The sequence below is a fragment of the Micromesistius poutassou genome (genome assembly GCF_964030765.1).
Source record: "Micromesistius poutassou genome assembly, chromosome: 20".
NCBI classification, from domain to species: Eukaryota; Metazoa; Chordata; class Actinopteri; order Gadiformes; family Gadidae; genus Micromesistius; species Micromesistius poutassou.
In genome coordinates, this window is record NC_140290.1 from 3,825,474 (window position 1) to 3,851,611 (window position 26,138).

The window sequence follows — 26,138 nt, forward strand, 5'->3', positions numbered from 1 at the left end:
TTCATCTAGTAAATGCAGAGTTGAATAAAGTAATGATTTGCCCTGAACTCCGAAGTGTCTGAGGTCCAAAGAGTAGGAGCACGTAACTCTTGATATCCGTGATCTGAGCTTGGTGGAGAAGGGGCTTCCAGCTGCAGGAGGGCTGATGAACCTTTTGAAATACCTCCACTAGGCAGCCGTCAGGTTCTGCTTTTTCCTTCAGCTCTGGTCTCCACTGGACTGCTCAGGTGGTAGGAACACTGGGGCCAAGAGGGGGTTGCATCAAGTGACTGGGGAGCCACAAGGCTCAGTTCTAGCTGCACGCCTCCCACTACAGATCCTACTGGGTCCTTTCCCTGAGCCCAGTAGTGTACTGGTTAATATACCTTCAGATGGAACACCAAGGGTGTTTTGTTCACGGCTTTCTGGGCCCCTCTTCCTCACTAATCAGCTGACATGCTGACAGATGAAGCGGACATGGTGGCTGCTGTGGTTCTCGTGTCATCACAGACGACCTGTGGTTGTGTCAGGGGACAGATTAGGTCGGGCCGATGCTTGGTACCTTTATCTGGTGGTTGTTTACAGATTCAATCTAGAGGGTTAGGATCTAGATTTTAAAGAATCTAAACGTAAAACCATATACATCCAATATTGTTTTTTCTTCTTTTTTTAAACAAACATTTTTCATATTCAACATATAGCACAAATCAAAGCAATCACATGAAAACAGGAAAAATACAAGTAGTAAACAAACATGAGGTCATGGGATGTTCGGTCAATTCAAAACAAAATTTGTCTCATTCAAAAATAAAATGTCACATATGAAACATACTATGATATGTCACATGGACAAAATTAATACGTTTTTCCCACCGTCTTTCCCCCAGCTCCTTTTGGAGCCGTATGGAGTGGGTCATCTGTTCTAAGAGATGCAGGTTATTAACAATATTGACAAAGAGCCTGTTATGGCCTTTTTGCTTGCTGCCAACAAGACCTTTAGGAGGTAAGTATCATCTTTATTTAGCCCGTCCAAGATATATAGGGATGTGAATGTTGTACTAATGCCGAAACCCAGGGTTTTTTAAATGATTCTCACTACTTCCTTCTAGAAAGTCTGAATAGAGGGGCAAGACTAGAAAATATGATCATGATCAACCATAATTATCTCCACATTCCCAGCAACTCCAGCAACATGAGTTCCAGTTTGTTTCGATGTCTGCTTTGGAGTTATAAAAAAGCAGATTAGGTTTATCCAGCAGAAGTCCTGGAAGTCAGGAAGTTGGTGGGGGATGACTATGTTTCCCATGCATTCAGCCACACATTCTCAGTTATTTCAATGTCCAGTTCCCTTTCCCATCGATGTTTCACAGTCTGTGGTGTCCGTATTCACCAATGTGATGCCATGGTATAACTTGCCTATAAGACCTTTTGTACTTCCTGAGTTATAAGCATCAATAAATATATGAGTAATAATGGGTGGCTCTCTTAGATTAGAACCTTTTACCTCTTTACAGAAATAATCACAAAGCTGTAAATATCTGTAGTCCTGCCTACCCAACCCATATGTCTGACACAGATCATCAAAACTATTCATCTCCTACATTTTAACTATCTTGCATATGGAAGTGATACCGGAATAAACCCATTGTCTAAACCTAAAATCTTGCAATAAGGGACGTAAAATGAGGATTGTATGCCGGCCATCTAAGCAGTTTGATCTCTCTTTGGAGGTGAAAACGTTCAACCACTAATGACCTCTAGTATACAAGAGGTCTCTACTGGGCCCTCCCTTAAAGAAGGGAGGGCCAACTTCCCCAGCAGCCGAAGTGTAGAAAATGTGGTCTCTTTTTGTCCCAAATGAATCGTGATATATGCTTATTCCATTTTCTAAATTGTTTTGGAGGGATCTCTACTGGAAGCGAGAGGAAAAGATATAATAACCTGGGGAGAATGTTAATTTTAACTGATCTGATTCTGCTGCCAAAAGCGAGAGGGAGCAAGCCCCACCCATCCAGGTCATCATATATTTTTTTATTTATGCAGTAAATATCAAATAAAAGTGATAGATCTCTGGGTAGACAAAGGCCCTGTCCCAATTCTCCCCCTTCCCCTAGATTTGAGCCCTAACCCTAGATTTTGCACGTTCCCGCGAAGGGGTAGGGTGTCCCAATACTTAGGGGAGTTAGGGGGAGTGCTGTTTTTCCCTTAAAATCATCCCTTGAACGCTAGCCAGCTCTGTAGCTGACTTGCAGCTAAGGGCACTCAAAGCAAGTGTTAGGGGAGAGAAATGAGACAGGGCCTTACTCCGTCTCCTAGATACCTGATATGGGGTGAGTACAATTTGAAATGCTACTTTGCAGTGAGTTCTTGCATGGGGTTGTAATTGAATATCATAACCATATAATAACAATATCATATTTTTTTCTGTACGTTAAGGACATATCCTGAATTTAGCCCGTATATTTCCAGCATTTCCATTAGTAAAGATGGGCCAGAACCTGGATCCATCAAGTTAAAGTTCAAGTTAGCTTCTTTAGATATACCCTTCAGATCTGACTGCTGTCGTATTGCTTGGGAGGTTCAATTAATAAATTGAAAAGACTGGGACTAGCGGGGCAGCCCTGCCTGCTGCCCAATATCACTCTCTTGAGTGGTATTGGATGGCCAAAGCTGCAGCATTAGTTTTTTACGTTTTTGATGTCCATTATAATAACTCTAAAATTATACAAAAATAAAATAAATATCAAGTTTCTCTTCTCCTGTAACATTACATCTTTATTTATTCTTTATACATTGTATGTGATGTGAAACAAAGTATTCAGCTCTATGGTAATTAGGATAAGCACAAAAACATCAGCTCCGATATAACCATTAGGTTTAGATTACCCACACTTTCAACGAACGTGAATCATCCTGTCTTATCGCGAGACTTCTGGCTTTGAGTTCTGCCAGAGCCGGTCTCTCTAGGTAGCTCTGGGTGCGCTACAGGAAAAAACGTATTAATATTTTTTTAAATAAATGTCGATATATTTGTGGTGCCTCACGATTTCAAAATCGTACAAGATTTCCTAAAACGTGTACTCTGTCCCCGTCGTAATGATGCAACTGGAAGTGGCCGCGGTGCTAAAGATGTAACCGGAAGTTGCCGCTCTGTAGAACGACGCCCCTTGCCTGACGCGCATGTTTCACTACTACGTAATCAACAGCAGCGCGTGTTGCATCAGTGCAGCCTGCTCCTCCTCAACCATCATCCGACTCACTACTGCCCGACACAGGTAGGTAAGAGCCCTTTGAATCAGCTTTCATTCGCTTAACAACCCATACCATTCACCGCGATGTAACGCCTCTTAATATGGATTCATTCACAGAGAAACTAACACTATAAAATGCATCATGCCGTGAGAAGTGATGAGGCAGCTGGGGGTCCACCTCACGTGGGCTCTGACCCGGACTGAAGCGCTACAACATGGTCATTACTGTCTGTGGTGGCAAAATAGGAACAAGTAGTGTACGAGTTTATAATAATAATAATAATAATAATAATTATTATTATTATTATTATTATTATTATTATTTATTATATATATATTATTATTTATCAGACTGATGGTATAAGTTAGGATGTAGGAGCCTGTTTACAGAGGTTTACTTTACTTTAAGTACCGGCACAGGGGTAATAAGCAGGCAGCAGGTAATAAGCGGCACCCTTTGGCCCGCGATGACACATAGGGGTGTAGGCCTACGGTATAGAAAGTACACCGGTGTGAATTTGCGCTACGGTATGGATTTTGATGATACCGTGACACCGGTGTGACCGGTAGACAGTGTTGTGAGTAACAGTGTTGTGTGTAACAGTGGCGTAGCCAGAAATGCAGTGTTGTGCATGAACTAGTTCAAAAGAACTAGTTAATTGAACAAGTTTTTTGAACTTCAACTTTGAACTGAACTTAACATATTTTTAACTAAAGAACTTGAACTTGAACTAGTTCAGATTTTGTGACATTCTGAATTGATGCCTAGGTCCAAATGTTTATTAAATACAGTTACTGCCTTAGTTGTGATTAATGAAACAGGTGTACAAATAATATCCACAATCCAAAAAATTTGAGATTGTAGTGATGGGCAGCTGGTAATGGAGAGAATTCATTTTAAAAGGTAAGCACAGAATATTCACTCCAACAGTTTTTCTTCGGTTTCTAAAAAAACTGTTGATGAACTGAACATGAACTAGTTCGAAACTGAATTTGTGAACTATGAATGTGAATTTATTATTTTTTTTGTATGAACTGAACTTTGAACTAGCTAGTTCATGTGAAGTGTGAACTTGCACAACACTGCAGAAATGTCCATATAGGTGGGCACAGAAAAAAACAGGCGCGCAATGCCAATTTGATTGAACATATAGGCCTAGATTAGATGCACCATACAAACATTAATCAAAGGCATGTTGTATTTATGACATAAAGGTGGAATTTATTAAAGGCATTTGATCACAGCTGACAAATTACGCAGAAACATTTTAAACTTGAGCAAAACTGCATGAACCCAAGCATCGGCGCGTCACATTTATCGAACACTTTCGGTCACAGCTGACAATTTGCAGTTAGGCTAAACATTCTAAACCTGCGCAAAACTTCATGAACGTAGCTTTGGTGTGCATCACATCAAATTGAAACAGATTGGCACTTACACAGACACAGAGAGAGAGAGAGAGAGAGAGAGAGAGAGAGCGAGAGAGCGAGAGAGAGAGACAGAGACCGACAGACAGGCCTAATGTATAATGGCTATATTTCTTTATTTCTTATATTCGTAAAGTGTGAGGGCTCTCACAGAAACGTTCAGGAGGGGAGGGGGAGGAGCTGCCGGTTGTTCACAATTTGACTGATTCTTGAGCTCTCAGTGCTAACTTGCGCCCCATTTTTAGATGGTGAACGTAAACGAAGGAAAGCCCTCTGATTGGACGGGCAAGACTGACAATTAGGCGGGCCTAGGCCCGTCCAGGCCTGCCCGTGGCTACGCCGGTGTGTAACACGTTAGGCAACTACTTGTTCATGTAAAAAGTCAAGTTACACGTAACTACTGAAAATATGGTATATATGGGAAAATACTAGCGACTAACGAAACGTAGTTCCTTTTTCAATTCGGCGCAGCGTTACTTTTCCCAGGGACAGATTTTACAGCAATACTGCCTTCTCAGGCAGTCTGCTATTGCGCAAGCATGCAGCCGCGTCCCTGCCTGCGTCCCTTCACAAGCTCTCATTCCACACCGTATGAGACAGACGCTGGTAGCGTGAAGCTGTCTCTGCATCTCAGACATTGCTTCTGCAGGTATTTTCCAAATCTTACGACAAAAAAAACAGAGGTGGAACGAGATAACAAACACCGTCATTGTTTACCTGTGTATGGACTAGGGCTTTGACTCCGAACTTCGTTATTCGAATATGAAAACAATTTCTAATATTCAAACGAATATTAGGCAGCCCTTAATATTCAAACCTTTTATGGGCATTCTTTTTTGTAAACGGGACGTAGACCCACTCATTTCACGGATTCCTGTGAGACCAGGTTGCCTTAATTACATCTGTTGCATATTTAAGGTGAAAACTAAATGTCAAGGGAAAGAGGCAGTGGTTGCAAAAAGTATTTTGATCGCTTATTAAGTTCACTCGTTGCTTATAATGGTTTATTCGTTTCCCAGTATAATTTCCTTAATTTAGAAGACAGTTTTGTTCATTTTTGAATTGTAAAATAAATAAAATATTTTTTCGAAGTTGCGAGTTTTTGAAATAAGGCTATTGGAAGCGAGTCGAGCTGACCTTGCTTGCTGTACTCACGGCCCAAAATAAAGAACAGCCGAGACAATATACTTAATTCAAGTCAAGAATTTGAATTAAGGATTAAGCCGTTTGAATTAAGGATATTGGCTACGGATCAATTGGCTACGGATGCAAACTTGGAATGAACATGTACAATTGGGATTTCTAAAGGTTACTGTACAGCGGCGGAGACTGCAGGAGCTGAAACGTCACTACGGCTAAGAAGGTTCTACGAGCGCTTCAGACCAACCTTACCAACGAACAATGTACGAAAGAGATTCGTAGCAAAGAACGTTTCGGGAAACACGCAAAATGTTAATGTAGAACTTAAAGAAGAGGTTACGAATACCGGCGCTTTTGCGCATGGTAAGGCTATGTGCGCGGTGCGCCAACTTTTTTTATGAGATAGAGAGACCCCCTTAAAGATGGAAAAAATTAACATACCGTGATATAATACCGTTACCATCTATACTTCAAATCATACTGTGATATACATTTTTGTCCACACTGTACAGCCCTAGTCTATTGCATCCGATTAATGTAAATTATTATAAAAGGTAATTGTAGAGACTAAGATGTCCATTGTTGTTCCTTGTGTAGATCACTCTTGGGCTGATTGGGTATATGCTATAGTAGACACTTGATGTCTTGCAAAAAACTGAGTCAGATTCCAATGCTCATTCAAACAAATATTCAAAGTAAAGATTATTGTTGAAAATGAGAACATAAGACAGGTCAAGTCATGCAAGACAAGCAAGACATGCAAGGTATAAAAACTGTTTTCTAGCCTAAAACCACCCCCAGGTCTCAGGTCCTTTCGACTAGGGGGAGCACAGAGAGCATACATATCAATTAACACACACACACACACACACACACACACACACACACACACACACACACAATACTGAAAATGACAACTAAATGAAAACAAAGGAATTGGCTCCTACAGTAATGCTTGTAATGTGATGTTGCAACTCAGATTTGAATAAAGTTTGTAAAGGTTTAACTTGATTATTAGTTTCTCTCCTTTACAATAGCATAAGTAAAAACTCCCCATTAAAAATATGAAATAATATGTAATAGCTGAAGGCACCACCGGCATTAAAGTTGTAATACGCAACATTTTATAATTTCAATTTAAGCCCTAAGGTTAACATTTCATGAACATATCTGTAGTCAATGCTGATGGATAATGATTTAAATAATGCTATCAATAAAATAAACTTGTATAACTGATATATTCTACCAATAGACAATGCTGGCCGGCCCGTACCTCTGTGTTTAAAGAGTGTCCGGCAGGGAGCGTGTCGGATACACACAGATGACAGTCTGATCTGACTGTCGGGGACGAGCTGGCTGTCGCCTCGCATGGTTGACTCCGCCGTCGGTGTGTGAATGTGTGTATAAATGGTTGTAAATCGCTTTGTATTTAAGCGACTGCTAAATGTAAATGTTTGTGTCAGCAGAGACTAGAAAACTGTTATGGAATCTTCAATAAACTGCCTGAAGACAAAGATCAGCAGCAAGGACATGAGCATATTCTATTATAGGTTAGCTAGCCAGCCTACACTGCTATTTATTTGAACTGGGTACATTTTATGCTTCCTGCAGCCTATAAGATAAAATCCTAAGTAACCTCATTATTTGATAGTGCACTTTGAGATAAGAAAGGCAATTTGATGTTATTTGTTTTAGAGTTCGACAGCCAAAATAGATCTCACACAATTGGCCACTGGCCCACATTGGCCTCACGTGGCTATGCGCCAGACTGATTCCAGCAGTCCAACCATATCACTCTGTGACTAAAACTCACAAATAACAAATCAAGAACAAACTTTCCTTCTTTTTTTTTTTGCAAAAATGGTTGATGGCCATATGGTGTATTTGCGAGTGTTTGGCTTGGTGTAATTCATTTATATTTGCCCTGAACTTTCAATAGAGAGGTCAATTTTCAAAATGGTACAATGGGTTCTAAAGATATCTAGCTGTTTGTGTCTCGAGTACGCCAGGGCTACTAACTGATAATGAACAGCTGATAATTATTTTCAAATTTGAATCTTCCACTTATGCTGTGTTCTAGCTTTGAATATTGAATATTTCACTTGCACAACCATCTTTCTTTTAGCACCAAGATGACATATGATTGCCCTTGCAGGAGATATACTTATTTTGGGTAAAGTTTTCCCTATGGTATCGAAAATGGTATTAAATATTGTAATTATAACCCTTACATTATAACTCCGGGAGTTTAAGTGTTGGATTGTGGGCGGAGGGGATTGTTGACGGGGGGAATGGGGGGAATTGAGTGTTGGATTGCGGGCGGACGGGATTGTTGACGGGTGGGGGGGGGGGTGCGAGATTACAGGCAGGCGGAGTTGTTGACGGGGGGTGGGGGGGTTGACGGCCGCAGCAATTTACCGCTCGTCCAAAGCGACAAGAGATCTAACGGGTATTTTTTTTTTTGGTGTGATTTTTGCATGAGAGCGTGAAATTGATGCTGAAAGCGCGAGTGTCACGCCAGATGTGTGAAAGTTGGTAACCCTGCTTACGTCAACCAATCTGAAGATAATCTATGAATTTGTCGATGTCTGTTTCGTCGTCCACAGATTGTTTATCTTCCTTACGGTGTGCCGGCATGCTATCGTTAGCTAAGGGGCTACCAAACACGGTACATTCCACGGGACATACCTGGCGTTTTCCTGATCAGCTTGACATTTCACATCCATTTTGTCCAGTTTGGAGATCTGGACAAAATCGAAGCCAACGGTTTCTTGAAACTTTGCCATGGATTTACTTTCCCTTTGTAACACAAATACAAAGAGTTCCTTGAACAATATTCTGTCAATTATGGGAATTGCAGGGTGTCACCTCTAAGCTTGTTCCTAATGCGCACAATCTCAGGACATTTGGTAGGGAAAGAAAACCCCATACCTTTAAATACCTTAACCCCACCAATGATGAACAACAACAAAAGATGGGTTTGCTCTTTAGAATAAACGGCACACAGGAAGTATTGCACAAGAAGATGGCACAGTGAAGGAGGAGTGACCTACATTGACGCCCTGCTAATTCTTCAAGGGACAAAGAAAACAACGCAACAAAAGACCTAGGCAGCTCATCAGAGCCAGAGAGGTTCATCTCAAGTTCAATCAGTAAAGGTGCTGGATAGGAATCAGGGAGGTGAAATCAACGGTCCCACACTCTCACCCTGGAGGATCTTAGCGAGACTCCAGAAGTAGCAGAAAATCTCTTGTCAGTAGTACTGCGGACCAACACATGCTCATACAATGCAGATGCCCCAACTATGGAAAGTCATGCATAACTTGCGTGACAAAAAATCTGGCAAGTTTGCACAATTGAGTACAAATGAGCTACAAGAAAATGTGACCTTAATATTGATGCCGTCACAAGCGACGCAAAGGAAAACGCATGGAATGTAGGATTGGACCAAAACGTTAAATTCACAATAGACAGCAGCCCAGGCATATGTGCTTGTAAAATTATAGCTAATTGCTTGGGTAAAAATGGGAAGTTTATCTGGCAATAAACTGGCAAATGTTGTACTGGTACTGTAAGACTGTAAATCTGGATGTAGTCTTACTGATCAGGGGCCAGATTAATAAATGTTGTACTGGTACTGAAAGACTGTAAATCTGGAGTCTGGCCAATCAGGTGTCAGATTAATAAATGTTATTGCACAGAGAAATACCCTCAGGTTTTCAATGCTGAATTCCAGACATATAAAAAACCTCAGAGGTGAGAATATTCATATATCTACACACCACAACTATGCGTTGTATGAAGTCGCTGTGATCGTGCCAGGACTGATCTTGGACAAATTGCTTTTAGTGTTCATTCAGTTCTATGTTCTATGATGTTATCTGGCTGCATTGTTCATGAGGTTCAATGATTCATAAGAGAAAATTTAAATGAAGGTTGAATGATTGACACAGTGAGACATAGTAATGTAGAATTACATTATGATGAGTAGCCTGGTAATGGAAATAACGACATGTTGGAGCTATATGGAGTCCACCCTCAGCCGTGTGATGCTGGGGTCAGGGCTGAATGATCCGCCTGACTCCTGTGGTGCCGGGGTCAGGGACCCACCTGACTCAGCGCTACCTTTGTTTCCACTGCGGTGGACCAGACCAACATAAGAACACGCAGGGGCAACCAGCCTCCAAAATACAATCGGTCAATCAATTCTTGAAACTTAGCCATGGATTTACTTTCCCTTTGTAACACAAATACAAAGAGTTTCTAGAACAATATTCTGTCAATTATGGGAATTGCAGGGTGTCACCTCTAAGCTTGTTCCTAATGTGCACAATCTCAGGACATTTGGTAGGGAAAGAAATACCTTATACCATATATTAAATCCCCACCAATGATGAACAACATTTGGAAGATATAAAAAGATGGGTTTGCTGTTTAGAATAAATGGCACACAGGAAGTATTGCACAAGAAGATGGCACAGTGAAGACATTGAAGGAGGAGTGACCTACATTGACGCCCAGCTAATTCTTCAAGGGACGAACACACGAACACAAGGGAAGAAAACAACGCAACAAAAGACCAAGGGAAGAAAACAACGCAACAAAAGACCTAGGCAGCTCATCAGAGCCAGAGAGGTTCATCTCAAGTTCAACCAGTAAAGGTGCTGGATAGGAATCAGGGAGGTGAAATCAACGGCCCCACACTCTCACCCTGGAGGATCTTAAGCAAGACTCCAGGAGTCCATGCTGCTGCAGTAACTCTAACCCTAATGCCAGGACAGGCAAGGACTGACAAGCATTGGAGAGGTTCAATTCAATTCAATTTTATTTGTATAGCCCTTAATCACCAGTACAGTCTCAAAGGGCTCAACAGGCCAAATATTTATGACACCCCCCTGACCCTAGCCCTCAAAAGGGCAAAATATAAAGCTCCCTTAATTAGCAGGGAAGACATCTTGAGGAGGAATGTAGTGTGGGGGAAACCTCCTTCCAGGGATGGTCAGGAGTGCAATGGGTGCCATAATTGACATACATACATACATACATACATACATACATTTATACATGCAAATGTTCATCAGCATGGTCACTTCTTTGGCTGAATTCACCCTCAATCTCTCCAGTACACCATGTTTAGTCATCTACTTGTGAAACAACATGGAAATATTGTTGGGGAAGATACCTTAGCAACATGAAGAGTGACTAACTGTGACCTGAAGAATGCCGACTGGGAAGGTCCCACTGAAGGCCAAGACTTGGCCTTCAGAGAAGAGGAATATGTGAAATGGAGTGATGATGAAAGGAGACAGATAATAGTACCACAACAATACTGCAAAAATAAATGTTGAGAATGAAACATGAAGCACAAGCGACACAAGCGAGGGAATCAAATCAAATCGAGGGAATCAAATCAAGCCTATGTGGCTTGATTTGAGCTTGATTTGAGCCTATGTGGCATAGGCTTTTGGCTTGATTTGAGCCTATGTGGCAGCCTAACGGCTGCCACATAGGCTTGAACAACCAAGTGATTTGAAACAGTGATTTCAGCTCTAAACACAAGTCCCTCCACGGCCCCCCAGGGCCATGGCCTCAGAGAGACGAGGGTCCAAAGGGACTTTTACAATAATGGAGTCTATTCTTCTATCTTCAAAATGTATCTAATGTTAAATTGAAATTCAATGACTTTCTAAGCAAAGTCTTATATATCTAAATGCACGTCTGATGAGATGGGTACTTTATTCACCCCCGATGGGACCAGCGTGGGAACATCACATGTTGCCGAGGGCCACGGATATCATTTGAACAGCTATTGTTACTGTATCCTCTTTCTCGTCTCATTCCACCTCTTCTCCCAACCCTGTCGTACCAGTTAGGAACAGTCAACCCGCAGAATCACCCCACACAAACAACACTTTACTAATGCATGTTTGATGAGATGGGTATTCCTGAGGGGATAATGTATATCACTGTACCAGCTGTCGTTCTCACTGTATTCTCTCTCTCCCTCTCAGCTGGACTCCCTCCCACCCCAACATGTGTGGTATCTGGGCTTTATTCGGCAGCGATGAGTGCCTGTCTGTTCAGTGCACCAGCGCCATGAAGATCTCTCACCGGGGGCCAGACGCCTTCCGCTTTGAGAACGTCAATGGCTTCACCAACTGCTGCTTTGGCTTCCACCGGCTGGCCATCGTGGACCAGCTGTACGGCATGCAGCCACTGCGCGTCAAGAAGTTCCCCTTCCTGTGGCTGTGCTACAACGGGGAGATCTACAACCACCACGCGGTAGGCCCCGGACCCAGTTGTCAGTTTACACTGAATCCACACCGTCTGACGTGGGGTCAGATCCTGGTGCACTATTAATGTAGGGTTACCTTCTCAGGCCAGGCATGGGTAGTAGACTTAACTAGTGAAATTAGTTACCAGAAATTCTCTGATACATAAAAGTAGCATACCCAAGTGTTATGAGCAACACCTGCACCTGTCCTATGATGACATCTCTATGAAAGGGTTTTGTTCTATGGTGCAGCTCTATGAAAGGGCTTTGTTCTATAGTGCAGCTCTATGTAAAGGGTTTTGTTCTATAGTGCAGCTCTATGTAAAGGGTTTTGTTCTATAGTGCAGCTCTATGTAAAGGGTTTTGTTCTATGGTGCAGCTCTATGAAAGGGCTTTGTTCTATAGTGCAGCTCTATGTAAAGGGTTTGTTCTATAGTGCGGCTCTATGTAAAGGTTTTTGTTCTATAGTGCAGCTCTATGTAAAGGGTTTTGTTTTATTGTGCAGCTCTATGAAAGGGCTTTGTTCTATAGTGCAGCTCTATGTAAAGGGTTTGGTTCTATAGTGCAGCTCTATGTAAAGGGTTTTGTTCTATAGTGCGGCTCTATGTAAAGGGTTTTGTTCTATAGTGCGGCTCTATGTAAAGGGTTTTGTTCTATAGTGCAGTTCTATGTAAAGGGTTTTGTTCTATAGTGCAGCTCTATGTAAAGGGTTTGTTCTATAGTGCAGCTCTATCCATGGGAGACGGATGGGAAACAGCTCCAACACGTTGGCCTCTGTTAATACCGTTCTTTCTTTCTCACGTCTTCAGCTGCAGAAGCAGTTTGGGTTTGACTTCCAGACGCAGGTGGACGGCGAGGTGATGCTCCACCTGTATGAGCGCTTCGGCGTGCAGAAGATGGCGTCCCTACTGGACGGGGTGTTCGCCTTCGTCCTGCTGGACACGGCCAACAGGAAGGTGTTCCTGGGCAGGGACACCTACGGCGTGCGGCCCTTGTTCAAGCTGCTCACCGACAACGGCTTCATGGCCGTATGCTCGGAGGCCAAAGGTACACGGCGGAGGGGTTGGACGCTCTCGTCTGCTGCGTCGCCCTGTGACTCCTCCCACTGAACGTCTGAGAGATGGAGCGAGTGCGGCGTCTCGCAGGAACTATGGAAACTCTACACCGCTTTGACACTCACAAATATGCAGTCGTAGTTCCAGCGTAACACGAGTGGATCCTAGTTTATTCCTATGTTTACATTCATTTAGTCTCATGTAGTCTCATTCAGTCTGCCAGTAGGTCTTTTGGTTTTGTTTGTCTCACCATGGGTCTGGTTTTCTAGAAGTACAGTTCCCGGCCTACAGGCCGTGATTGGTCAGGCTCACATGTCAGTCACGACCACTTCCTGACAAGTAGGCTGTTCTTGACCCAGTTAACAAGGCTGTGTCCATATTAGACTCTGCAAAACGAATGAATAGTACTATAATACTTATACCCTGGGAGTCTTCATTGTCGATGGTGAATTTGCTCTGATAAAGGCACCACCGTATCCATTGCAATGAGCTGGCCCACCTTCCTAAATGGCTGTGTTTCCCCTCTCCAGGCCTCACTGAACTCAGCCACTCCATGTCCAGCCAGGCCAGCATCGTGCCCTTCCTGCCGGGCCACTTCGAGACCTTCGACCTCAAGCCCACGGGCAAGGTGGAGTCTCTGGAGCTGGCTCGCTTCCACTGCTGCACCCAGGAGCCCGCCCACGCCCTGTACGACGCCACAGAGACCGCCTCTGGTAGGCCCTTCCAGACCCCCCCCCCTCAGACCCCCCCCCCAGACACAGCTGGGCCCCCCTCAGACCCCTAGCCGGGTCCCCCCCCAGACCCTTAGGGCCCCCCCGGGCCCCCAGACAGCAGGTCACACACGTCAGCATGGGTTTGGATTAAAGGGCAATGCTCAAGGCGCTGTTACAACAACAGCTGTCATAGTTTGTAGTTGTGTACGATGTTGTATTAGCTTTCTTTATTTTTGTATGTTTTTGTGAGCAATGGTCATTATGAATACGTGCTTCTCATTTGATATTCTTTACAATTCCTCCTACATAAATTTCCAAGATGGATTACCAGCTAACGATTTGAACGGTGTTCCCCAGGTTTTGACGAGGAGGCCGTGAAGAGCAACATCAGACTGCTCTTCGAGAACGCCATACGCAAACGCTTGATGGCCCAGAGGAGGATCGGATGTCTTCTCTCAGGTGAACCGCTGCTGTTCAGTAGAAGGAGAATATTACAACTATATGATCAATTTAACTTTATACATCTTAAATATAAAGCTCATGACGGCATGTTTAGCCTGTGAGCCAATGTGTTCTCTCTGCATCATGGCTATCTGCACAATCAATGAATAAAGTCAAACTCAGTAAAACCGTTAACATCAAAGTTAACATCAAATCCGCTGTGTGTTCTTCACTACGTCCACCAGGTGGTCTGGACTCCAGTTTGGTCGCTGCAACGCTGGTGAAGCTGGCCAAAGAGGAGAAGCTGCCCTACCCCATCCAGACCTTTGCCATCGGGGCAGAAGACAGCCCAGACATCATGGCGGCCCGCAAGGTGAAGCCCCCCGCCCTCCCTCAGACACAGGCCCCACGGAAACCCTTTGCCATGGCAGATACCATCAAAGTGTGTGTATGTGTGTGTGTGTGTGTGTATGTGTGTGTGTGTGTGTGTGTGTGTCTGTCTCAGGTAGCCGCACACATCGGCAGTGAGCACCACGAGGTCAGCTTCACGGCAGAGGAGGGCATCCGAGTGGCGGAGGAGGTGATCCTCCACCTGGAGACCTATGACATCACCACCGTGCGGGCCTCCATCGGTGAGTGGCTGTTCTCCACCGTAACAACCCTACGTTGTTGACAAGGCCCCATCCACACGGGCGAAAACTATATTTTCCCCTCCGTCTTCCTTGGCTGCGTTTCAGGAATATCTCCGTAAAGACAGACTCCACCAATAAAAGAAGAAGACGAGGGAGAGAAAGCAGTTGTTTAACCTTTTAGATTGAGCAGAAAATACTTGTATATATTATACTTGTAGGTTAAATTGACCAAGGGGCTGTATTTAAAGCTACAAAAATAATCAAAATCAAACAAAACATGATGATGTCATCTCCTTCGGCAATGACATCATCGTTTGCGTATCTGGCGTCCACACGACTACGAACACGAAAACACATGGGGCCGTTTTCAACCTGGGACCTGGTTTCAGAAAAGTGAGTTTTCGGCCACCGAAAACGCCGGATCTGTCTGGACGGCCCAAACGCACAAGACTTGCGACTTGTGTTTTCACAAAAAAATTGTTTCCGTGTGGACGGGGCCTTATAGCGTGCCCTGGTACAGAGAAGTAGCAGACCGGTGTTAGAGCGACACCTGTGTTTTCCTACAGTGCCGTGTATACATTTCTATATCGAATGCCTTTAATAATAGATATGCCATATCTGTACGTGTTCCTGACCGGTTCCTGGGGTCTTCTTCCTGCGCCCACAGGGATGTTCCTCGTGTCCAAGTACATCCGAGAGAAGTCAGACAGTGTGGTGGTCTTCTCTGGGGAGGGGTCAGATGAGCTCACCCAGGGATACATCTACTTCCACAAGGTTGGTCCTGCACACACAGCCTGATACTGCAGACCAAAAGGCCTCTGGTAGTGATTTATGTAGTGATTGGCTGAACAAGGTGGGGGGGGGGGGAATACGCCAAATAAAACATGAGCCGGCAGATTGGGCTGGTTTCACGACTGGCACTATTAGGTTTTTAGATGAACTGCACACTGTAACAGATGTGCTAGTAATGATGATCTGGGCCTGATGAAGCCTGCCTCATTTCTGGTCAGAGAAATGCGAATGACGAGAATCTTCAGTGTGGGCTCACAGGTGAGTTGTGGTGTTTGGTGAGGTTCCTAAAAGTTCAGAAACATTACAAATGAGTCACAGGTAGATAGACATTACATTACACCAAAACATTAGATGACCTCTAGGTGGCAGTAGAAGCTCATTAACAAGTTTAAATAAACCAAACGTACAGCTACTGGTCTGGACGGGCGTCTGGCAAAGTATAGTTCAGGCAGGAACTTCAGCACTTACTTGGTCAAAACGCACACTGTTACAATGAACACAATGAACAACAGAGGTAGGCTTGATTGCGACAGGTGTATAAATACGGTTGCGTATGCCCATGCGCTGGGGGATTCTAATGAGCACCCACTTACAGCGGGGGAGTTTATACTTACCGTGTTATCAAAGCAACCTATACTTAACGACCTGCAAGTAAACATTGGCTTGGCCACTGACTGCTGAAGATGAATGATTAATATATATAAAAGATAACGATAGTTATAGGTCTGTGAATGTAGTTTACCACAATGGATGCAATAGGAGGTGTTGTGAAGAATTTGAGTACATAAAATTCATGAAATTGGAAAAAAGAAACTGCTTTGAAGTGCTTCAATATTTACAGCAGGGGTCTCCAACCTTTTTTCAACTGAGAGCTACTTAGAAAAAAATTAAGTGGCCAAGAGCTACTTGCATCACATCGCTTGTATTTATTTACATCAACTGACTTAAGCTTCTGTTTGAGGTGGTGATGAAAAATTTACTAACAAGTCAAATTGGGTTTGTTACCTTTTACTACCTTTCAAGGGCCTTATTTATTTATTTTTATATATCGGGGGGCTTATAGGGAGGCATTTAAAGACTGGCTGAAACCTGTGATGGGAAATGACGAGAAGCATTTTGCTCGTTGTGTAAAAAAACGATCAGTGTGACATGGAATGGCATTACAGCGATCAAGTCACATAACGCGTCGTTGCGGACGGACGGGATTTTTCCTCTGAGGAGTTTGCAGGTCTGAGTGTTTCCCACACATAGGCCAATGTGTGGCGCTGCGCCACAGATTGAACAACGAGCGCCACAAATTGATTCCGCTTTTCTTATTTATTTTTACTTGAACGCGATTTTTAAATGTAACTCCGCCAGCCCGTAACCGCGCCCCCGTAATGCTGCCAGTCCGACGTGCTCCCATTCCGACAGTCCTGTGCGCGTATGCAAATTAGCCATGTGCGCCAAACAGAAGAAGGGCCCTATCTTGCGCCCGGCGCATTTGACTTTCTACACCGACGCATGTGTCGTTGCTAGTTTGCACCCGGCGCAAAGCTGATTTCCCCCGCAGCAACCAGGCGCCACTACACTTGCATGTTAAATATTATGATGTCAAAGATTATTCATACGTGTGAAACTGCATAGAAATAGCGTGTGGATTGTGGAAACATTTTTTTCCCCTGCATGAATGAACATGAATGAAGTATAGTAGGCTATGCCATGCGTTAAAATAATAATAACAATAATACATTCGAGCAAAGTATATTCCAGGCTTCCAAAACAAAATCTAGTTTTAGGGTAAATGATTGGTTAAATGATTTGGGAAAGAACAGCTGATACAGCGGTAAGTTGTACTTTTAAATCAATGCATCTGCAAACACCGTACAGCAAACACATATGTTCTTGACCCAGACATCGTGTACAAGCCCATTACTTTTACATTGCATTACAGTGCATTTACTGTCGTCTGAATATTATTTTATTATTATTATTTTTTTAACAACTCAGTCGGTCAACCTATCAGGCGAGCTACTGAAAACCTTCCCACGAGCTACCGGTAGCTCGCGATCGACGTGTTGGAGACCCCTGATTTACAGGATCGAAAATGTACCATTGTGCGGTTAACATCAATGTCACTTTCTAAACACTGGACCTTGACAATTTATTCCATAAGCTCTATGTTGTTAATTAATTCATTATTACTGTATGTTATGTCTGTAGAAAGGTTGTGCATCATTTTCTGAAATATAAATTCCAGTCTGAGAATAATGCTCTGGGCCCCTCTGTCCAAGAAGCTTCCCTTGGCAACAACCGCACCTTGTTACCACAAAGATGGACCTTTAAACAGGCTCCTAACCCCAACCCACTGGACCTTTACACTGTGTCCTACAGGCTCCCACTCACTGGACCTTTAAACTGTGTCCTACAGGCTCCTAACCCCAACCCACTGGACCTTTAAACTGTGTCCTACAGGCTCCTAACCCCAACCCACTGGACCTTTAAACTGTCCTACAGGCTCCTAACCCCAACCCACTGGACCTTTAAACTGTCCTACAGGCTCCTAACCCCAACCCACTGGACCTTTAAACTGTCCTACAGGCTCCTAACCCCAACCCACTGGACCTTTAAACTGTGTCCTACAGGCTCCTAACCCCAACCCACTGGACCTTTAAACTGTCCTACAGGCTCCTAACCCCAACCCACTGGACCTTTAAACTGTGTCCTACAGGCTCCTAACCCCAAGGCGGCAGCAGAGGACAGCGTGCGACTCCTGAAGGAGCTTTACTTGTTTGACAACCTGCGCGCCGACCGCACCACCGCCGCACACGGGTAACACACGGCTCACACACGGCTCACACGGGACACACACTGGACACACACTGAACACACACTGGACACACACTGGACACAAACTGGACACACACTGGACACACACTGGACACACACTGGACACACACTGAACACACACTGGACACACACTGAACACACACTGGACACACACTGGACACACACGGGACACACACTGGACACACACTGGACACACACAGGACACACACTGAACACACACTGGACACACACTGGACACACACTGAACACACACTGGACACACACTGAACACACACTGGACACACACTGGACACACACGGGACACACACTGGACACACACGGGACACACACGGGTAACACACTGCTTACTGGTTCCCCTCTGTCTGCTTCCACACGTGTCCTATCGATGCTCTATCGAGGGCATAACCACAACATGGTTCCCCCTTATTTAGTGCATTATTTAATACCCATAATGCACTGTGAAAGAGGCACTGCATCCGTTTCCCCTGATGCCTAGCGGTTCCATTCGGACACCAGTTGGCTCCGGACATGTATGGGTGTGTTTTGGTGTCATAAAGCAGGCGACATGTCTTGGAGGTCACCCTGACGCAACATTTGCACAGAGAAACAGTATGTGACCATCTGTACAGACCCACATAAGCGTCATGGTAGGACCACCTCAGGTGTTGATCAGTGCTGCTTTGACCCACCAGGGCCCAGGTAGGAGACCGGTCCTCAGTCGCTGAGACCCGGGCCGCTCAAGTAATCCAAGACCTGGCGGCTTGTTTATCACACTAACGCACAACCCGCCAACCCATTTCTGGAGAGTGATTAGCGTACAAACTCCCCTTAGGCCTACCAGGACCCTCATCTTTACAGTAGCTGAAGACACTCTGAGTCCATGATAAAACTGAAGATTTTGTATTCACAATGGAGCTCAAAGTACTGGTGTTTGTCCACCAGGGGTCAGTCTCTACAAACTCTCCATCAGATGTCCCCATGCCTTCAAGGCCTCACTCTCTGGGCTCATGATTCTGACTGAAAACATCCTAGTCAAACTAAAAACATAGTGAATGAGTGAATCTATTCTGTTTCTCCAAGAAAAACGTCAGCATGATTTATGTTGAGCATGATGAAGTATGGATGAGCAGTTTATTACAGGGCAGACCGTTTATGACTTCTATTTTGAAATTATGGAACTATGGGCCTGAAACATGTCCGAAGTGATGACTGAAACTACTGCATGGTAAAGATCCTACAAACAATATGAACCATAACACATGAGGGCCTTTTTTTAGACTTTGAATGAGTCGTAATTCGATCTGAGTGAATTAGAGGGGAAATTACATCCTCGGGGGGAAATGGAATATAATCTTTATTAATCTTTAGAGTGGGGGAGGGGGGGTAAAAACTCGATACAGTTTTGTTATTGCAAAGGAATATTTACTAATGGCCTAATGCTGAAGTAAAAGTAAAAATAATGCACTGGGCCCCGTCTGGAAGACTTTACCTTGTTAATAATTAGTTGATGTTCTAATAATGTACTGATTGTGTTGTCTCTTCAGTCTGGAGCTGAGAGTGCCTTTCCTGGACCATAGATTCACGGCCTACTTCCTGTCCCTGCCGGAGGAGATGAGGACCCCCAAGGTCAGTGTCGCATCACTCCCCAACAATACTTTACAGCTGGTACACGGCAGTGGTTAGTGCAGTCAGTGTGTTGCTCTCCCCAGGATGTAAATTAATTCATTTGTAGTTACTCTGTGTCACTCTGCCTTGCATTGTCTTTCCATTGCATTACACACGCTGCATGTTTCCCTTAATTTGGTGTTTGGAACCTTTTTATATCCCTCTTAAATGAATAGAAACCCATTCCAAATGTCTGTTTTAAGATCTTTAATATGTAGTCTGCTGTTGAATACAAAACATACAGTTGGCCATATATAATATTATAATTCAGCTACTATTTACTCCGGCTTCTGTTGACACACAAATAAGGTTTTTATATTCCTTTTTTGTTTTTTACTATGCCAGCTACCTCCCTGTATTGCAAAAATGGACTGAATTTTTGCAATTTTTTTTTTAGAATCTTTTTCCAAACAAAAATGTGTTTATTGCAGGTTTCATATTTACAGGTTTAACATGACGTTTATTGTGTGTGTGTGTGTGTGTGTATGTGTGTGTGTGTGCGTGTGCGTGTGCAGCACGGCGTGGAGAAGCACCTCCTCCGGGACTCCTTCAAGGGCCTGGGTCTGATACCGGACGACATCCTGTGGAGGAGGAAGGAGGCGTTCAGCGACGGGCTGACCTCCGTCAAGAAGTCTCTGTACACCAGCCTGCAGGAGCACATGGAGACCCAGGTGACCTCACCACCCAGGATCATACCGGGCCTCCCTTATGGCTCTGGCTGGTGTTTATCAGATATTAGGCTGGTTGTGGGTTCGAAACCGGAAGACCAACACAGGGGTTGTCATCTCCTGACTTAGAGGGCTGCTGCCTCCAGGTACAAGGGTACAGGACTCCTCCACTAGGGTAACCCTCTGGAAGAGATGAACCTGGACAATGAGCCCTGGTACACAGGGGTCCTCAGTCCCTTGAAAGGCACATTAGAAATTGAAGTTCTTAAGGTTTTGCTGTTTTCAGTCTAGTTATACAGATCGTTTCTCTGGGAGAACGGCTTGGTTCACAGTACCAAGTAGTACACAGTAGTACTGTCGTCAGTTACACAGTACCAACTAGTACACAGTAGTACTGTCATCAGGTACGCAGTACCAAGTAGTACACAGTAGTACTGTCATCAGTTACACAGTAGTACTGTCATCGGGTACACAGTACCAAGTAGTACACCGTAGTACTGTCACCAGGTACACAGTAGTACTGTCATCAGTTACACAGTAGTACCGTCATCAGTTACACAGTAGTACTGTCATCAGTTACACAGTAGTACTGTCATCAGGTACACAGTAGTACTGTCACCATGTACACAGTAGTACTGTCATCAGTTACACAGTAGTACTGTCATCAGTTACACAGTACCAAGTAGTACACAGTAGTACTGTCATCAGTTACACAGTAGTACTGTCATCAGGTACACAGTAGTACTGTCATCAGGTACACAGTAGTACTGTCACCAGGTACACAGTAGTACTGTCATCAGTTACACAGTAGTACTGTCATCAGGTACACAGTAGTACTGTCATCAGGTACACAGTAGTACTGTCACCAGGTACACAGTAGTACTGTCACCAGGTACACAGTAGTACAGTAGTACTGTCACCAGGTACACAGTAGTACAGTAGTACTGTCACCAGCGCAGCATCATCTTATGTTTACACTAGAAGACCCCAGTCCAGCTCTATTCCAGTCAGAGAGCGTTTGAATAACAGAAGATATGGAGCCTTTTTAACCCGGTATGGATGCCCCTCCCCTCAGGTGAACGACGCCCAGCTGGAGAAAGCCCCCAAGACCTTCCCCCACAACCCGCCAAAGACCAAGGAGGCCTACTACTACCGCCAGGTGTTTGAGAAGCTCTACCCGGGCCGCGCCCAGTGGCTGTCCCACTACTGGATGCCCCGCTGGATCCACGCCTCCGACCCCTCGGCCAGGACCCTGGCCATCTACACGCCGGACAAGGACCAGGACCAGTAACCAGGCCCAGTAACCAGGACCAGTAACCAGGACCAGTAATCAGAACCATTATCCAGAACCAGCCCATCCCTCCCCCATTGAACTTGTTAGCCGGTTTAATAGTTAGATGTGCTTCTTATGTAAGTGTCAGACGTCAGAGGGAGCAGCAGCTTGCTAGACGCCATTTCTGTTGCTACGATGGCAGCATGAAACCTCTCCATTCCTCAGAGCGGGCCTTCTCTAGAAGATGAAGGACGATGAAACCTTCTTCCTTCTTCCTGTAGCTCAACAGTAGGACTGCTTTAGGAAAGCCCTGGGGGTCTGGAGAGCAGACCTGGGCAGACCTTAATAGTCCAGAAGCCTTCCTCCGTGATGACCTCGGTCTCAGCTCGGTCTCCGTTCTGACTCTAGGGGAGTTGTGATGAAGGCTTTGAAATGTTGAAGGTTTGAAGAAACGCTTAAAACACGCTGCCTTGTCTTATTGTAAGACTATGGGGATAATTAAAGGTACATTTTCCGGGCTCATTTGTTGGGTGTTTTTCTGTTACGTTAGTGATTCTGAATCCTGAGTTGTGTCACGGTTGCCTGAGCCTGAGTCTATTCCTGCTCCTCATCCTCCGTACTCTTCCTCGCTCCGGCCCCTTTCATCCCGTCGAGGTCAACGACTCAACACTTGACACTACAACACTCAACACTCCAGGCAGTTTGAATCAATAAAGAAAATAGTTTTATTATACAGCATCAAGCTACTATAACACACATTTTGGCATGTTGCACCCTTTTGGAAAAACCTCCAAACATCTCAGAACTCAATTTAAAAAGGGAAAGGAGAAGTCAGTACAGCTGGTCTCATGGAGGAGATGATGGATGACGTGTATGAGGCACTATACAGTGAATTTGGCAGTGCAATTGTCCACATTACCCCACAGAACAGCACCCCCCTCCCCCCCTCCCCCACCCCCAACATAGTCACGCATTCAGCCAATCAAATCATAAAGCATGTTTTGGTGAGGCCACTGACAACGTCACAACCTCTGTCTAACCGTCATGAAGGAAACTGAATTGGCACAGGTATTCACGGCACCGCTACGACACTACGATGAGAAACAGTTTATTAGAATAGATCAGCTATAGGTTCTTCTTCTCTCTGAGCGGCCGGGCGCTCCCTGCTGCCGTGACCGGGTGACCCCCCCACTCTGACGCGGGGCGGCGCCACGGGGGAGGGGCTAGCGGCGGCGGCGGCGTTGCTCGTAGTCGTGTCTCGAGCTCCACTCGTACGAGTCTGTCGGGGGGGGGGGGGGGGGGGGGAGAAGGGGAAGACCTTTAGTCTGTGTCTCCCTGTGGGAGGCGCTTCACCAGACGTGTGTGTTATACAGTGGCAGACGGTACCTGGCTCCTCCTGGTTACGTTTGCCCATCAGGCCCACGAAGGAGTTGATTTTATGCCCTGGGGAGCAGACACAGGGTTAGGGTTACCCGTTGGAACCACTCAGAGTCATCACACACAGGAGCCATTAGAACCACTCATCACAGCAGCTCCACGGGTGGACAGGCTGGGGAACAGCGCTCTGAGCCCAAGATACATCCATTTAGCCTACAGCCTGGGGTGAGTTAACCCTGGGATGAGTTAACCCTGGGTTTGTTAACCCTGGGGTTGGTAAACCCTGAGGTGAGTTAACCCTGGGGGTTAGTTAACCCTGGGTTAGTAAACCATGGGATTAGTTAACCCTGGGGTGAGTTAACCTGGTGGTTAGTGAACCCTGGGGGTTAGTTAACCCTGGGGTTGGTGATTCTGCCCGCCGGCCCCGACGGCTGCGTGCGGTGAGTTGAGAGACAGTATCACAGTGAGGAATCACCCTGTAGTCGTGTGTGCTCAAGGGCATGCGTCACTGTGCGACCAATCACGGTAATGGAATGGAATTAAGTCACGGTGCGGTGTGCGCGCGGGCGTGCGGGCACGCGTAAAGTAAGATTGGACTCCAGGGAGAGGGAACACCACGGAGAACAGAGAGGAGAAAAGAAAGAACAACACTTTGCTAGTATCTGGGAACAATGGTGTGGAGCCACTGGAGTCACTGCAGCGCGACACAACTCCGCCTAGTTAGGGTTTCACTCTCTAATGTAGCCGTTCTGCTCTGCCCTAGAGAAACACCAGAGAGATGAGAGGAGAGATACCATAGAGAGATGAGGGAGACCAGAGAGAGATGAGAGGAGAGAGATGAGAGGAGAGAGAGAGATGAGAGGAGAGATACCAGAGATACCAGAGAGAGATGAGAGGAGAGATACCAGAGAGAGATGAGAGGGAGCGGTGTCTAGTGTTTGAGCGGAGGAGAGACCGCACTGACGGCGCATTATGATGAGGGATTTACATCCGCAGACGCAAACTAAACGTGCATATATTCCTGCTGCTGGGGGGGGATTGGGGGGGGGGGGGGGGGGGGTGTTTAGAGGGAAAAGCAAACCTTCAAAGTCCCATTAAGCTGCCGGGATGGTGGTAAATTAATTAAACCCCATTTGATATTTTCCCTTTTTTTTTTCCTTTGCCAGAATTAATGAGCCAAACCCTTGCATGCAAGACATGGCGTACAAGTCAATTAAGATAAACGACGTTACAATTAAAGCGCAACATGCCTCATAGTCAGCGGACGGAGCCACAAACATGATTTATTATTCAGCATATTTATTTATTATTTAGCCTATTAATTAAAAAATATGTATTTCTCTGTAATAACTCATTTAGGAGCAGCGCTACTTACTCTTACGGGTGATCTGTGCGTCTGCTTTGGTAGAATAAGAAAGAGAAAAATATATTAGAAATTAGAATAAAAGATCGTACATGCAGACCAACACGAACAGAGAGAGACAAACCGTGTCATGTTATTTATGTCATGTTATTTATGACATGTTGTTTATGGGATGGGGCGTCTCTCACCGGCGGAGCGCCTCCCCATGAGGCCGATGAACTGCTGCGGCCGGGGCTTCCGCGTCATCCTCCGGAGCATCTCCCGGAACGGGTCCGGGGCCGGCCAGCCGTCCTGGGAGAGAACCACAGCACGCTCACCTCTCGGTACTACCTCGGTGAATCAGCGCGGGGGGGGGGGGGTGACAGCCTAATACCTAATAATAATCAGGTTTCACATCGATCTGGGATGTTACATTTAGACGGGGGGAGCTGGGACATCACTGGCCGCCTCCAATAACAGCCGCGGGTGATGGGGGTCCCTCGGGTCCGAGCCCCCCTGCGCGAGGCACCGGGCTCACAGTGCAGAGCTAACGTGACTTTCCATTTAAAGGTGAATTAAAAGTCCACTCAGGGCGGGCAGCCTTCCAACCCGTAAAGTCAAACAAACCTTTAAACTCACGCACTTCATTATGCTTAATGAGCCTTCTATAGCCTGCTAGAATAAGACATCACCGAGCAGCATCCTCTTTAGTCTCTATGGTGAGGAGAAACCTCTGTGTAATACACGGGGATGAAGTAGCACTATAGGGAACGATATTAGGACCTACAATCAACAACAACTTTGTCTTTAGAAAATAAAGATTGAGGCTCGGCCTGTATAAAACATAACTATATTATGCTTTACACACATCTAGAGACCTGATATCATACCTGGATCTGATTACTCGTCCAATAATCAAGTTCTTCTTTAGGACCGATTTCTTCAGAAAACACTTGAGTGACAGCGCAGAGCGCCACCAGGAGCGGCACGAGGGGCGTCATGGCGCGGCGACGCGGCGGGGCGACTCTTCAGCCAGATAGCGCCTCGAGGCTTCGGCTGAATAAAGTTGTGTTCAAACAGTAGATCTGCGGGACAGAAGAATCAACTCAGCCCACTACTGAGACCCAGACAGTCGCCTCACGTGCAGCTCCTCCAAGTTACACCTGAGAGCGCGAGATACGCGCCATACCAGCCCTTCAAGCGTGCGTGCGCAAAAGCGACCCCGTGTTCAGTGGCCCCCCCCCTCTCGAGCTGTGAGCGCGCTCGCCTTTCACTTCCC

General features: G+C 45.2%; 2 protein-coding genes across 2 annotated transcripts; one reads left to right on the top strand and one right to left on the bottom strand.

The window, feature by feature from the left end:
• The first annotated feature begins 3,240 nt into the window (after positions 1 to 3,240).
• On the top strand, positions 3,241 to 22,539 carry asns (asparagine synthetase). The gene is made up of 12 exons (XM_084484451.1): positions 3,241 to 3,254; positions 11,810 to 12,080; positions 12,882 to 13,119; positions 13,658 to 13,840; positions 14,198 to 14,299; positions 14,527 to 14,654; positions 14,787 to 14,913; positions 15,581 to 15,687; positions 18,416 to 18,516; positions 20,079 to 20,160; positions 20,715 to 20,870; positions 21,943 to 22,539. Exons 2-12 carry the CDS (start codon positions 11,832 to 11,834, stop codon positions 22,156 to 22,158), a joined length of 1,689 nt encoding a protein of 562 aa, XP_084340577.1. The 5' UTR covers positions 3,241 to 3,254; positions 11,810 to 11,831; the 3' UTR covers positions 22,159 to 22,539.
• A 752-nt stretch (positions 22,540 to 23,291) lies between these two features.
• Positions 23,292 to 25,881, bottom strand: tac1 (tachykinin precursor 1). The gene is made up of 5 exons (XM_084484513.1): positions 25,750 to 25,881; positions 25,069 to 25,171; positions 24,893 to 24,913; positions 23,527 to 23,583; positions 23,292 to 23,419 (listed from the first exon to the last, which is right to left on the bottom strand). The coding sequence occupies exons 1-5, from the start codon at positions 25,858 to 25,860 to the stop codon at positions 23,364 to 23,366; spliced, it is 348 nt and encodes a 115-aa protein (XP_084340639.1). The 5' UTR covers positions 25,861 to 25,881; the 3' UTR covers positions 23,292 to 23,363.
• Between the last annotated feature and the right edge of the window lie 257 nt (positions 25,882 to 26,138).

Coding starts and splice junctions, on each gene's coding strand:
- asns (XM_084484451.1), top strand. CDS start 11,832: ATGTGTGGTATCTGGGCTTTATTCGGCAGCGATGAGTGCCTGTCTGTT. Junction 14,655..14,786: donor ACATCATGGCGGCCCGCAAG/GTGAAGCCCCCC, acceptor TGTCTGTCTCAG/GTAGCCGCACACATCGGCAG. Junction 15,688..18,415: donor GATACATCTACTTCCACAAG/GTTGGTCCTGCA, acceptor TGTGTCCTACAG/GCTCCTAACCCCAAGGCGGC.
- tac1 (XM_084484513.1), bottom strand. CDS start 25,860: ATGACGCCCCTCGTGCCGCTCCTGGTGGCGCTCTGCGCTGTCACTCAA. Junction 25,172..25,749: donor GGACGAGTAATCAGATCCAG/GTATGATATCAG, acceptor GTTCTCTCCCAG/GACGGCTGGCCGGCCCCGGA. Junction 23,584..24,892: donor CGCACAGATCACCCGTAAGA/GTAAGTAGCGCT, acceptor TCTGCTCCCCAG/GGCATAAAATCAACTCCTTC.